Source organism: Mauremys reevesii, linkage group 2 (genome assembly GCF_016161935.1).
Source record: "Mauremys reevesii isolate NIE-2019 linkage group 2, ASM1616193v1, whole genome shotgun sequence".
NCBI lineage: Eukaryota > Metazoa > Chordata > Testudines > Geoemydidae > Mauremys > Mauremys reevesii.
In genome coordinates, this window is record NC_052624.1 from 232,321,925 (window position 1) to 232,337,996 (window position 16,072).

General features: G+C 40.8%; 1 protein-coding gene across 13 annotated transcripts in view; it reads right to left on the reverse strand.

The window, feature by feature from the left end:
* The window catches only part of STAU2 (staufen double-stranded RNA binding protein 2), a 213,937-nt gene that overhangs the window by 109,874 nt on the left and 87,991 nt on the right, over nucleotides 1-16,072 (reverse strand). For all 13 annotated transcript variants that reach the window (XM_039524278.1, XM_039524277.1, XM_039524269.1 and 10 more), the window contains one exon: nucleotides 14,601-14,661. In XM_039524278.1, the coding sequence (XP_039380212.1) occupies nucleotides 14,601-14,661 (61 nt within the window). The remainder of the gene's footprint in view (nucleotides 1-14,600; nucleotides 14,662-16,072) is intronic.

Consider the following 16,072-nt stretch of genomic DNA (forward strand, 5'->3'; position numbering starts at 1 on the left):
TTTTGTTGTAATCCTCTTCCTTCCTACATCCCTACCTCATTGTCTGTTGTCATCATTTTCTGTGCTAACGTGCCTTATTTAGGCCGCATACCCTTCAGTGAAGGAAACTGTCTTTTTTTTTAAGCATTATGGACACCTGTGACACAATATATATTGTAAATAATATCTTTGTGACTTGCACTTGAGAAGATGTATTCTTTGCTCAGTGTGAACGTATATCACCCACTTATACCATAGGAATTATGCTATGTATTAGAGACCCAAAGAATTTATTCATGTGCAATTATGGAAAATCCTTCAATATTGCTAATGACGTGTAGTTAAGGATAATTGCTCTTGATAACATTTCAGAATTTTAAATAATCTTTTTAGACAATGAAGTCCTAATCCTGCATACACATGTGCACTTGAATAACTTGACACACTTGAGGAAATCAACTGAGATTCTCATGTGTGCAAGACTGCTCCGGATCAGGGCTTAAGTGAGGCAGTCTTAGTGTACAGTCAAGCTATGTTTTGAAAAATAAATGATATCCATTTTGCAGATAGTTTAAAAGGTAATGATGAACATAAAAATGTTTTATTAAATTACAACAAGCATATTGGAGCCTTCTGTTGGTAGCAGTCAGACTGCCTAAAATATGACATTTGTGACACCTGGCAGTAGGGAGTCCATTTTACAGTGGTAAGCCAGTTCGGCAACTAGTTTAGCAATCAGAAGAAAAATGCTATGGTTCAATGTTTATAGATTATTTTTTATTTGCAATGCATCTGAATGTCATTTTAAGATTGCAGGACAGTCTTAAAGAAGAATTGAAACTGTAGGTTTCCCTAATCTCAGTGGCACAAATGCTACTTTTTAAATAAGATGTCTGCTTCCCGGAGTAAATTCGAAATTCACCTCTACCCTGATATAACGCTGTCCTTGGGAGCCAAAAACACCTTACCGTGTTATAGGTGAAACCGCATTATATCAAACTTGCTTTGATCCGCCGGAGTGCGCAGCCCTGCCCCCCCCCCAGCGCACTGCTTTACCACGTTATATCCAAATTCGTGTTATATCGGATTGCGTTATATTGGGGTAGAGGTGTACAAGCTATAATTAAAATCCTTACATTCAAATAAATGGTGAACATGCTTCCTTGTTGAAGTTTCAGACTGCTATCTGAGCAAACTGGTTATAGGTGTGTCTTGTAGTTGCTTTACTCAGTTTGACTTTTAACTCATTATAAACCTCATATGGTTAGACCACAATCTAATATTGCTGATTAAAGGCATGAAAAGGTTTCATGAAGTATTTGGTTATATTGTTAAAATGCAAATAGTTTAGTGACTGCAGTGATTAATTTCACAACAGGAGATGTAATGTGTGGTTCAACGGTCTGACCTTGCAAACCATATTCACATAAGTATACAGACTCACACAAGCCCCACTAACAGAACTACTTGCATGAGTAAAATTAGGACTGGACCCCAAATTCTGGCTTCCTCCCCATCGAGCCACTACAAGAGCAAGTGCGGAGCCACAGCAGCCAAGCTACAATTCCTCAAACCCGACTGCCTGTGCAGGGCAAACACAGACAAGAAAGTTCAAGTGGCCTGCTGACAGGGAACCCTACAGTGCTCCATAAAGTTGCTTCAGATCAGAGCAATTCAGGCTCTAACAGGTGCACAGTGGGAGTGGGTACATGAATGGAAAGAGCAAGACCCATTCCTTATCCAGCTGATTACTACATCCTGTCTCCCTGCCTAAAGCTTAGAGAGCCTTATGGCTCCAGTCCTCCAACTGACTTTGCATGGACAGATCTCCAGGGAAGTCAGTGGACCTCTGCACAGGCACAAGGGTGTGCACCTGTGTCAACCTCTTGCAGGACTGGAGGCCCAGATCAATATGTTGCATGACTTCTGAATGGCTATCCTATGGAAGTGTTGGAGAGGGGCAGGAAGAGGTTCCATGTACCATCTTCCTCCCCGGACAGATCCATGCAGGACAATCTAGAATACAACCCTATAAGTATAAAACACCATATGCATATGTATAAAGCAGTGTTATGTACAGTATTTTAATAATATACCCTTCATCTGAGACTCCGCCACCTTCAGATAAATCTCATCTCACCTCACATTGTTTAAATGGCTTTGTAAAATGGATACTGGGTTTAAATGGTTTAAACAGACATAGCACATCTCCCAGTTTACTGTCAGGTAAAACTGGGCTACATAAACCAAGAAACAATCATCACAAAATAGAGTGGCAAGTACTCAACACCTCCTAAATCTGATAAATTGTAAATCCAATTTCACTAAATGCATTTGAGAAATAATGGTGATTAATTCAATAATATAAGTGAAAGAACACACTGGTACAGAAATACTATTATGAAAAAGAATCTATTTTGGAAAAAACAGCACAATGCTAACTTTTTTTTACAAAATATTTTAAACTAAATCAAGTACTGCAGATGTCTATTCCATTGATGTAATATTACTTAAAACAAACATTTCACATGCTTTCTCAGCCTTTTCAATGTTTTTACATGATCCACCCAAATATCTAACTGCTGTCTGGAACAATAGTTTGGAATTTTTCCAGACTACCAAACTTTCTAAATGTTAAAATAACTAATATATGGCATATGATGAATAAAAAGATATTCAGCATGATATATCAAATGCTCTTATAAACCACCTACATTGTTATAAAGGAGATGGTAAATTAAAAACAGTAATAGTACTTTTCACTTATAAAGCACTTTGAGATCCTCAGCTGGAAGGTGTTATATAAGTAATAATTAATTAAGTCATATGAAACACCTCAGAGGTAGATATTATTGCCATCACTGACTATTTTTAAAAACCAAATGATGTAGTATTTTGGGCATTATATTAATATACTTGAAAACTGTTGGGATTTTAACTTTAGAATTTAAGTTTAATGAGACTAATCAAAACTTGCTTTTAAACAGCTGCTGATGAAGCACGGAAAACTTTAAAAAAAATCTCTTTTGGAACATCTGTGCTAAGAAATATAGTTTCTTAAGTTTTATTGCCTATTTTTTAAATAATACTAAGGATCTTTCTATAAAATTCTTCTGTGCCTGCTGCTTATTCCTAATCTGAATGTATAACCTTCTGTCTGAATATCACAATTTAGTTGCTGTGGAAATTATATTACAGGATGACCATTATGATATCAAGTGAGGAATGAACTATAGAAGCATAAGAACTCTTCAGAAACAAATCCCAGAAACTGCTTTCATACGTATACTTTTGTTAATAAAATTTGGGAGACTAGACATACAAACAAATGAGATATCTATTGACGTATCTCTAGATAGGAGTTGTCCACCCAGCATGTGTGGATCTTTGCTCACTTAAAGTTCTTATAATCTTATTATTCCTCTGCAAAATCTAGATTTTTATGTGACTATCAAGAAAAAATCATCATATGCTAAATTCAATACAAATCTCATATTACAGAATCATATGTAACTGTAAATCATAAAGGTTATAGCAAAGATGCAGAGTAATATATGACAATTATTAGGAGTCTCAGGAACTATATTTCACCATATATATCAACAGTGGTGCACCTTCTGCTGCATATAACCTGGAGGTGCATTCATGAAAGACCTATAAATAAATTTCCATGCACAAGCATATTATTTACACCCGTGGGCAATCATGTAAGGAAAATATGCAGACTAGCTATGCAGTATAATCACTAACACTTGAAAAACAATTTTAATCCATTCTTTAATGGTAATTGTTAGCAGTTGCTTAAAATTGTAATCTCTAAAAAGACTTCTAACCCTACAATCAAATACAGGTGTGTATGATCTTTTTGTCTACATCTGCCAATCACATACTAGAAAACTGTAAAGTGGTATGGAGGAATACTATATAAATGGCTAGATTAAGGCAATGTAGGGGCCTGGGTAACATTTCTACCTGGGTAGTCCCCAGTCTTACCTCTGTGCTGTGCTCCCATCCCTGCCTGGAGTAGCAGTGGCAGAGCCGCCATGCAAGAGGCATCTTTGCTTTTACCCACCCCTTCGGACAGGTTGGGGACTCCCTCCTCCCTGGCCCATCCCACTTTGTCTTCACACTGTGTGGGATTCCCTCCCAGAGGAGAATTCAGCCTTCACCCATCAGAGCAAAGGATTCTGTGTGTGAGGGCCCTTGCCAACCTCACTCCCGCAGAGCCATCGTGACAACAAGCCTCCCACAGACATAGCCGCTGCTGCAGTGGTACTGACAGGGCCCCCTGGCAGCCAGTTCCTGAGCTAACAATGCAATAAAATGAATAGGGCACTTAACCATCTTAAAGCCATCACAGGGCTGTCTGCAGATTCAGGAAAATGTCCTCTTCATCAGTTACAGTGGGTCATGCTATCAAGCTTTTCTTCACAACCACAAGGTCTAGGAACATATTATTTTTGAACATGAAACCTGATGTCATGTGACTTCCAGGAGATAGTCCCATGTATAGAGAACTGTCTCTCAGTCCAGCTCTGAACAAACCAGACCTAATTCTTTCTCTCCTCTCATTCAGTACTGTCAGAATACTCCTTTTCCCCCACAGTTTTTAGTCTTTTCTTGTTTCAGTGACTCGGAGTCATAGCTTTTCCCTGAACAAGGGGCAGAGCACTGTTCTACTGCACCTGAAGCACACCGGAAAGCAGATTGTGACTCGGAGACTCAATTTGTCTCCTGGTCTCCCCTCTGTGCTGAGGAGAAAGCTACAATAGTTGGTGTGTTGGGAGGGGCCAAGGCTTCGCCCACTTCCTCCCTCACCCCCAGAACACTTCAGTGGAACATGCCTTGCTCCCTGTACTGCAATCTGTACAGCCAGTAGAAGTGTGTGCCTTACTCCTGTGGGCTGCCATGCCTACAGGGCCATGATTTAGCCCTACATGCAATCTGCTTATTTTATAAAATAAACGGATCATTTGAAATTAACAATCTTCTTTCAGCCAAAGATAGGTTATGTGAGGTATGATCAGTACTTGGGAACTCAATAAAATCAGCCAGCAATAACCACTAAACAGTTTATTTTTAAGACCAAGATTCTGCCACACTTACTCATGCTGAGGAATACCTTATTTCTTGATTAGTCCCACTAAAATCAACAGGACTAACTGCAAAGTAAGGTATTTTGCAACGTGAGTGAGGGTATCAGAATCTGGCACTAAATTACTTCACCATGAAGCAATTCACTGTAGACCAGATCCTGTAAGGTGTTGATCACTGCAGATTCACAGGAATTTCCACAGGAGCTGCAGCTGCTCAACGTCTCTTAGCATCTGGCCCATCATAAATCCAATTTCACCAAAAAGCCTTGGAGAAATTCTAAAAATAAGGGTGGCTATTTTAGTAACAAAAATGAGTAATTTAAGTATTTCCATAAAAATGGTAAAAGCCTGACAATTTCTATATTAGAAATAGCTTTTAAGTGTACTTTAGAAAACATTCGTAAAACAATGGAATAGGTAAACACTATGGCCATTATGTACTCAGCAATAGTCTACATATCACCTTGGACTTCAGAAGCAGAAATACTGGCCTAGACACCAGAATTATTTACCTAATGCATCTGTCTGAGGCAGTTCACAGGCAACCAATCACTAATATACAGGCACCAAAAATAATACTTTGTACTTACATAGTGCCATCCATTAAAAGATCTTAGTTATGTGAGGTTAAACAAAGTGATGTAATGTGGCGCCCGCCCCTATTAAAAAACCAGCTTGTTTAACCTCACAACAACCATATTAAAAGATAAGTATATTATTTGCTTCTTTACAATTGAATAAGACAAGAAAAAAATTGTTTTGGTTTGTTGTTGGTTGTTTTTTTTTTGTTTGTTTTTTTTTACATTATTAACATCAGGTCTGGAGTTCCCTGATTTTGCTGGAAGATTCTCTGCACAGCTGGAGAACTACTAGAATTATGACACCACAAGAGACAAGGCTGAAACCTGAGCAGTGGAGAAGGGGATAATTTTTAGTCAGACGTTTTAAAATTCTGTTTATGTTGTTTTTGTTTTTTATTATTTAACTCAAACTCTTGATGCACACTTGAGAGAAAAGCTCTTTGTGAAAGTTTCAACACCTTCCCCTCTGCATTTGGGGAATGAGAACTCATGAAAAACAAGTCTTGGTATTTTTAATATAAAGAGCAAACAGAAAATAAAACAAGGAATTTCTACAGAATATCTGATTAAACACTCTAGTGGACATGGATTCAGGACACATAGCATTTTGTGAGGCAATGACTTGTGCATTTGAGGGTCTGCATAGTAGTTCAGTGTACCAATAAAACTTAAGAATGATCAAGGCTAGCATATGAGTTTTGAAGGGAGATAACATAAGGCAGAGGACAGGAAAGAGCTGTTATTAACAAAAGTAGATGGGTCAACAAATCAGGGAGTGATACCAAATCAGGATAGAGAGCTGACAGTTCGGATGCTTGGAAGAGCAATAAGACAGTGATTTCTGAGGGGTGAAGCAATGAGTCAGTGCTTCAGTATAACCAAAGAGTGGCCTGCATAGGCAAGATCATTCATTACCAGAGTAGAAAAGAGGAGAGTGGGAGTTGTGATGATGAAATAAAGGGCATGACCTACATGTGAGAGAGAAGAAAGAATAAGTCTAGCAGATGAGGATGGAGAGATAGTTGGAGTTAAGACAAAAGCTCAGTAAAGTTATGAGTGAGGATGAAATCAGAGGAGAAATCAGTGAGGGAGAGGAAGTTCTAGGGGGTGAGATGTCTGAAGTAAGGAAAGAGCTTGGAGGAGAGAATGGAGAACTTGAATAAAGCCTTGGTTAAGATAGCAATACTGCCTCAGCAAAAATGATCCAATTTCTCAAGGAGATGATTATGTTGGGCTGATGATGAGATAGCTTCGCCAGATGTGAAGAGGACTAAGAGGACCAGATCTCAGTCGAGATGTTGAGAGCAACACAATTACAAGGTCACTTGTGGCCACTCTTAACCACAAATGCATACAGAGCTCTCGGTTGGAAGTGCTCTCTTATAGCTGAACTAATCCTTTAGATACACCAACCGTGCACAAATGTATTTTCCAAGGGTATGAAGTCTAATGACCTTTAAACTCCCATTCTGCAACTACTGAGGAAAAAATGATATGGTCCTCTTCCCCTGCTTTCTCCATAACCCTCTTGGGTCCCATTTGCTGAATAACGTCAGTTTTTCTTAAATGTTCTTCCATCTCCTGTTTGAAATTGTTAGCACTTACTGTTCAGGCTGAATGATTATTTTACCCAGACTGCTAAATGCAGTTAGATCTCTCTAACAACACAAATCTCATAAGTAACTAACACCACCACCAACCGTGACGCCAGATTCCCAAAATCCAATCCCTGGATGAGACCGTATCAGAACAGAATTACATGAATAGCTCCTGCTTCCCAATCTGATTTTCCTGGAGACTTCAGTGAGCAAGGGAAGATAGTATCCTAGCTCTCTTCTATAGGCTATCAAGGGAGCCTCTTGTCTCAAAATTACTGTGACTTCTGTACGCACCAAATTGTCACCTGAGCACTTGATGGCATACCAAACTACTGCAAGAGACTCCAGTTCCTGTCTACAGGCTCAGCTGGTGGGACTGACACCTTGGAGTGTTCAGTAATGTTATAATGCTCATCTGGCAGCACCTGTGCTACAAAAGCAGTTGGAGAGTCCTTGTTCTTTGAGCTGTGCCACCTCAAATGCTTTCTGCAGTGTAATCAACTCATCTTATTGTATCTTTGACTCAGAATGACTATGGAATAGTAGTGTAGAATCTGAGGTAAATGTATAGTTAAAAGAGTTATTAAATTATCAATCCACCACCTGGCAGAGTAGATTGATATAAGATCTATACCTTACTTAACCAAAAGTCCAAGAAACAGCAATAATTAATTAATACAAAAATATCATCCACTGTAAATTATGCACTTGAGGCACACAGAAAACGATACAGAATATTGAAAATAAAAATATTATGCTTCCAGATCTGAATTTAACAAATCTGAAATAGAAAATAGATACTTTATCCAATAAACTGTGAATGGACTTTGGTTATCATCATCCATGGAAATGTACAGGTGTTAAATTAGCCACAAAAGTGCTCCACTAACATTCCCTAACATTCCCTGGATGGGGAATTACAAGACAGACAATGAAAATACTGCTATACAGTACACCTCTACCCTGCTATAACACGACCCGATATAACATGGGTTCACGTATAGCGTGGTATTAGCAGGGCTCCGGCGGCGCTTTAAAGGGTCCAGGGTGCTGGCTGCTGCAGGGAGCCCTGGGCCCTTTAAATCCCGCTAGAGCCCTACCGCCCCTACCCCGGGGCTGTGGAAGCGGGGCTCCACCGGCGATTTAAAGGGCCTGGGGCTTCCCGCAGTGGCTGGAGCCTGGAGCTCTTTAAATCACCGCCGGAGCCCTGCCGCCCCTACCCCGATATAACGAACGGGGTTTCAGCTATAATGCGCTAGGGATTTTTGGGCTCCCCCGACCGCGTTATAGCGGAGTAGCGCTGTATATGGTGTTTCTTCTTTGAGGCCAAGATCTATAAGCACACAAAATTTCATGAAAATCAGTCTTAATTTATTGTGCTATGTTTTTACAAAAAATGTAAAGATGAAGTAAAAGAACAAATACTTTCCCTATAATTTAGTTATACATTTTCTATCAATAGGGATTATTTCTATATGATATTATTGATTATGTGTAAGCAAAAACACAAAAGATACTTAATAATGTGAAGGCAATTGCCAAAGTTCCCAATCCTATTCTGTGCAATATAAACGGAAATAGTACTGTTCCTTTTAACCTTGGATTTAAGACACTACCCTGACTCACTCACTCTATTTTTCTCTTGGCTTATTTTTTACTTAGAAGAATTGCATTAGATCAAATATCTTTGTTCCTTTGGAGTTCATCTGCTCCTGCTGCTTGTTCACCACCTGAAATCATAATCATCTGTTTGTGACATCACAATTAGTTACTGAGAAGATGATTACTCTGTCACAAACAGATGATTATGATTTCAGATGGTGAATAAACAGCAGGAGCAGATGTACTTCTAAGGAACAAAGTTCCCGATTTCATGCAAGAGTCCTTAGTAATAAAAGATTAAGGAAGAAAAACAACAGTAAATATTTTACACATAGGTGGAACTGTTTATAAACATAATGTTTTCCATGAGGTAGTTGTGGTTCTTCAGTTTTCATTTGGACAACACCCATGAACTGGAGAAGAGACTTCTGTTTAACCTCTTTGAAAAAGTGGAACACCTTTCCTAGGGAAAAATGGTTTGTACCTTTTTTTGCTTCTTTATGATGTATAAAGAATGCCTGATAGTGCTATCAGTTAGGAGGAAGTAGAATTGAGAAGTTTGCCACAAAGATGGTTGTTGGAGTATTTAATAGCTGGGAAGAGGGGAAGGGGTAACTGGTCAGCTTCTGGGTACTAGTCCTGGGGGATGCAGAAGGTGCAGTAAGTGGGTATGTTATAGGAAATAGAGCAGAGGGTATTTTCCAATGACAACCCACACAAGATATAGTTGGAAAGCAATAGAATCTGTTGTTCTCTTGTAAACAATTTACTATTGTTTCTTTAACAAAACAGATAACTTCACTTTGCTATTCTAGTTTTAGTCTATATGGTTTCAGAAGAAAACACTGCACATCGAGCAGACAAAGAAAGAGAAGGAACACTAGCATGCAAAAGGAAGCTAAAACATAATCCACCAAAGACTCTGCATTTTTGCCAACTAGGCCCCAAGCTTAGCTGGAAGAGTAGCTGCTCACCTGTTAGAGAATTGCTATGAAGCTGAATGAGGGCAGCAAGGAGGTACACAAACACCTCAGGGCCCACTTTAGACTTACAGTTCCCAGAAAGGTTAGTTTTTATGCTATCTGTGTCACATGACAGTGATGTAGAGTTCCATTTTCCTGCAATGTTTTGATGTTGTGTGATGCTTTAACTTCATTACATAAATACAACTGGGGGCCACCCTGCCCAATATACTGGTGTTCTCTCTATCCTCACTCCATTAAAATGAGGATTTGGGAATGAGGAAAATGCTCCCCCTGTTCTCTTTAACCCATCCTATATTAAAACTATTATTTTACCACCACCATATATTAAAAAAAAAAATAATGGTGCTGATATTGCAAAAAAGAGATTATGTACTAGTTACTGTTCTTCAAGAATCGCCTCTGTACATTCACACTCGTAGGGAGATGGCATTGAGCTGTGGAACGGTCAATGGCACATGCCATTGACTTAAAAAGCTGAGTCTGTTGGGGGGAGTGAACTTGCAGCAGTGGCCTCATCACCTACTCTACATAAAGGGAGTACACCTCTCCAACTACCTCAGCTCCTTCTTCCTAACTGCAAAGTTCTGATTTTATACAGAATTCCAAGGTAAAGGGGAAGGTGTGTAATGGGAATAGACAAAGGCCCTCAAAGCTCAAAGAAGACTGTTCTTTAAAATTCGCCTCTGTGCAACACGACAGTGGTTGGAAATGGGTTCTTACTGACATCTCTCCCCAGATGGTACAAATAACCATTGAAATGGCTTGGTCTTTTCCAGGTAAAAACAGAATTCCTTGCTTCTAGTGTACACAAATCAGTTTCCCTTGGGTAGGAATGGTGCTCTAAGGAAGAACACAGGAAGGGAATATATTGAGATAGGTGGAAATCTGAGATCATCTTAGGCATGAAGCTGGGATGGGGCCTCATGGTGACCTATGGCCCTTATGGTATAAGATGGAGTATAGTATAAGATGGAGGGGCCATCAAAGCACTATGCTCATTCACCTTCGTAGCAGATGCAATTGCTCTCAAGAAGGATGTTTTGATTGCTAGATAGTTAAGAGAGGCTTGAGCAAGAAGCTCATAAAGGGGGGTCCATCAGCTTCAGTAGGACAAGACTGAGGTCCCACAAAGTAGGGAGCGTCCTAAGGGAGGAAAAACACATTTACCATGCTCTTAGGGTATGTTTACACTGCAGCTGGGACAAAAACTCTCAGCCAGGCTAGCTTCACTCAAGCTAGTGTGCTAAAAATAGCAGTGTGGATGCTGTGGCTCTAGCTCAGACTCAGGAGATTAGGTGGGCTTGAGAGTCAAATTGCTGTCCAAGCCACAACATCCACACCACTTTTTTGAGTGTGCTAGCTCAGGTGGAGCTAGTGCGAGGTGGTCTACCCCAGCTGGGAGGCTCACTCCTAGCTGCAGCATAGACACACCCTTACAGAATCTGGAGACTGTAGTGCTAGAAGATGGGTTTGTCGTTAACATAAATCTGATGAGCAGATATTTCTGCCATATGGATTTTAGAGAGGCTATAGCTAAGCCTTGAAACTTAAAGAAGGTAATCTGACACTGCAGGGCCCCAGCTCAAGATGGGGGAAATCCTTTACTAGTGAAGTATAGTATACCATATATAGTAAACCATTTCCATGTTGGTTTATAGCATTTCAGGATGGAGTCTTTACTGGATGGCAAGAAAAAGGCTTGAACCCTCTGAAAGCAGAAAAATAAGTCAGCAGGTTATCCTCCATGCTGCAAGGTGGAATGCCCTCTTGGCTGCAATGCAGAATCCTTTCTTGCTGTTGAGACAGGAGGACTGGAGATAGAGGCAGCATATATAATGGTTTTCTGGCCAGCTGCAGAAGATCTGCATACCAGTGCTTTAATGAGTGGAAGACACCAAGATGATGACCGCTGGTGGGGAGGAGGAGGATGATGACTAATATTTCAGGTTTTTTCAAAAGGCATGGTGTGAGCAATGCAAATATTATGCATTCTGTATTCTCTCTCTCCTTTACTGACTGCAATGTGTGCATTGTTTGATTGGTTACAAAAGTAATTATTGTAGAAAGAGCACTATGTAATCCCTGTTGTGCACCATGGGGTCCCCCTTCTATTGCTAAGCTCTCTAATGTAGACGATCTAGGGGGCTGAACTGTTATAGATTAAAGTAGGTGTAAACCCTCACCTTGGGGTAAGTAATTGTTTCAAAAAACCTAAAACTATAGACCAGGCTAAACATGCACAGTCAAAGTTTTCTTGTCTTCACAGATACAGGCTAGGAATTCTGAAGTAGGGTCAAAGGGATGTCTAGTCTGCAGGTCATGAAGGTGAGTTCTGTTCACTCTCTGTGATGGTGGAAGAGGGGTGCTTGAGGGATATACTCCTTTATATAGACTAGGACAATAATGTCACCCTTGTAGGAGATCTCTTGTGCACCACCCCCAATGAACACTGCTTTTTGAGGTAGTTCCACTGTTCAATGCGAGGGGCACCAGATCCCCACAAGTGGGAATGCAGAAGCTCTTGTAGAACAAATATTAAAATAATTATTCAAGTTCTCCTATGCAGCCAGGTTTGAAACATCCCTTTATTTCCCTACTTAACTTAAACGAGACTCTGTCTTTCTCTCTGTGTCTCTATGCATGTCTAGTGTGCTCATCTGTGCAGTATCTCAACAGAACGCAAGGCCCCATGGGTCTAGAACCCAGGCCTGTACCGCTACCAGTCAACTGACATCTCCAGGCTGCCACCCAGCAGCGGCTGTAACCAATTGTGCTCCACTTCCCATGACCCACTGTGGACACAGACCTCGGGTTTAAATATGCCGGTGGGAGAGCTCTCTTGCACCAGCATAGAGCAGCAACACAGGAGACCTTACAGCGGTGCATCTGCAGTGGTACAGCTGTGCCACTGTAAGGTCTGTAATGTAGACATAGCTTAACATGGGGTAAGATCCTAGTGAAGACAAGGCAGTCTGTAGTTTTCACATGTGCTAACAGGGTGGTCTGCCCCTTTAACAGCCAGGAGCCTGGGGGCAGTCAGCCCTGTTCAACAATCAGACCCAGCTGGGCTGGAAGCAAGTGATTATACAAGCCAGCAAGTAGCTCAGTTGAGGAGGAGCTGCAGGTGGGAGATGGGCTCCTGTAGTAGGCCCTGAAGCAGCAGTATTGAAGGGAAGAGTGAGTCCTCCATTCAGCACTGAGAGAGACAAGAGGAAAAGCCGCTGGGTGTTGTGGCTGATCGTGGGCAAAGGAAGTGCTTTTTGTTTTGATGTTTTGCCTAAGTTTTATGCTGGACAATAAAACTGTGTCCTGAAAGACTTGGGAATGGCAGAGTGTCTTTCCTGGGCTGGGGAAACAGGCCTGCAGGCTACACAGGTAAACGCTGGAAGCAATCTAGAGTTTACCTCAATCTGCTACTGTGAAAATTACAACTACTATGGCCTTGTCTACACTACCAAGTTTTGTTGCCAAAAACTGCCTTTTGGTGACAAAACAGGAAGAGCGTACATGCTACAATGTGACTTTTGTCGTGAAAAAATGCCCAGTCTTGGTGACAAAAACACTTCCATCCCTATGAGAGACTTTTGTCTTTTCCTCTCTCTTTATCATCAACAAAGAGCCAGTGTAGATACTGCTGATTGTTTTGTCGACAGAACTGGCTTACGCCAGTATCCCACAATGCCTGCCCTGAGGCATGTGTCCCTCCCCTTTCAAAGCCCCGGGAAGTATCTGTGTGCTGCTCCGTTTGGGGAATAAAGAAAGAGCAAATCATTGGAATGCTCCTGTTCTGCCCTGCACTAGGAACACAGCAGCAGGCAGACTGATGTTGCGGGGGGGAAAGAAGACTGCTGTACTGCTTTGCCATTCCTTAGCATAGAGATCTCACAGAGCTACTCATGATGCTGCTCTCGGCAGCTGATGGGGCTGTGGGAGAACTCGCACAGCGATCAGCTCTTTCTTCCCACAACAATGCACTGTGGGATACATACCCATGGTGCATTGCTCACCCTGTTGATGATGGTGTCCCCAATACGGACATGATCTGTCGAGAGAGGGAGCAAGCGTGAACACCCTTTGGCGATTTTTGTTTTGTCGACTTTTGGGTGTTGACGTAAGTTTTATCAACAAAACATGGTAGTGTAGACAAGCCCTTTGTCTTCACTAGGGTTCTATGTCGTGTTAATTACCATGTATGAGCTAACCTGAGTTCAGAAAAAACTTTCTCTCTTATGAAGACAATGCCTAACTGGCTCTATAATTAATGCATTTCAAAATAAGCATGAAAATCCACTCCGTTTTTAAACAAAGAATATGCCATTTTGCTCTTGCTATAGTATAGCACAGGGGTTCTCAAACTGCGGGCCGGGACCCCTCAGGGGGTCACAAAATTATTATATGGGGGGTCGGAAGCTGGCAATTTCCACCCCAAACCCCGCTTTGCCTTCAGCATTTATAATGGTGTTAAATATATTTAAAAAGTGTTTTTAATTTACAAGGGGAGGTCACCTTCAGAGACTTGCTATGTGAAAGGGGTCACCAGTAAAAAAGTTTGAGAGCCACTGGTATAGAACACTACCATGTCTATACTCGTAAGGCAGATACACCACAGAAAACTTTTCAGACAATTTCTGATAAAAAAGACTAACTAAAACGTCCATAATGACTAGATAAATCATTTTAGTTGTTTCAAATAATCAAATACCTAATGGGAAGGTGCCTAAAAGTTAAATCTGAATGAATATAAGTAGTAATACTCACTGTTACTCGTTGGCTCAGGAAACCCAACATTTTGGCCATTCCAGCCTTTGTTTTCCCCTGGCTGGCACAGTTTAAAAAAAGGAAAGAAAGAAAGAAGAAATAAGTCCAGCACAAATATATTTTTACAGAAAGTATTAAAAAGTTTTGTGAAGAAACATTTCCATTTTAAAAGAGTAGCTGTTTGAATTGACCAAAGCTAAACACACACATTGAGAGGTCCTTGACAAACCTGCCCACACAGCTCTGCCTGAGCACCTTCATTTTCATTTGAAACAGGTTCTTCCAGTACTAAACCTCCCCATGAATAAACATTACCAGCTTCAGGCCAAAAGATCAACAATAAAGATGTGAGCACCATTTCACCAGGGACTGGGCTCGGATTAGCAAACATGTTTAACTTTTGATTATTCATTGTTGTTGTAGCGAGGGTCCCAGGATATTAGAGAGAGAGAGAAGGGACCATTCACAGTGAGGTGGCCCATTAACACTCCTGTAGTCATAGGAAAAAAAGGAGGGTTAGTGGGTTACAGACTGCTGTAATAAGCCATAAATCCAGTGTCTTTATTAAGACCATGATTTTTTGTGTCTAGCCCAGTTAAGAATTTAAGCTCCCAAACTCCTCTTTTCCAAGTGTTCTGGAGGTTTCCTTTAAGAATGAGGACTCATAGATCAGATATAGAGTGAAAAGTGTTCACCCACAGCTGATATGGTGCGTTTGTCTTTTATCGTTTCCTGGGTGAGTTCATCTACAAATGTAGTGATTGTCTGGTTTCACCCACATGGTTGTTATTGGGGCATTTAGTGCACTGGATGAGGTACACCCCCTGTTGTGATAGGTATGTGCTGTGGTGCGTATTGATCGCTGTAGCAGTGGAGATATGTCTCTAAATTTTGCATCTGTTATTCTGGTGGGGTCTGGTGCCACTCTGAGTTGGCGTGTCCTGGTCTGCGGGGAGCTTGCTTCTGACGATGAGTTTAGAGAGGTTGGGAGGTTGTTTGAAGGCCAGAAGCAGGAGTGCAGGAAAGATTTTATTCAGGATGGGATTATCATCAAGTATGGGTTGTAGTTGTTTGATGATACCCGATATAGTTTCCTTAAAATGTGTGCTAACTACTTATGCTAAACTATTTGATCTTGTATTTAGCTGGACACTCTTAGTACCTTTCCCAGACCTGAAGGAGAACTCTGCATAGCTTGAAAACTTGTCTCTCTCACCAACAGAAATTGGTCCAATAAAAGATATTAGCTCACCTACCTTCTCTCTCTAACGTTTGATTAGTCAGATTTAAAACAAAATGCCATGAGACACAATCCTTCCACAAGTTCCCCAGGGCCAGTGGAGTGCCTAAATGGCACCATCTAGCCTTCAACTTAAGAACTCACATGCTGGAATAGGCCAATCTAACCCAATATCTAGCCAGCAGTCAAAATCAGATTTTGTGCAGGAAGCTGTAAAACTGTCAAAAGACAA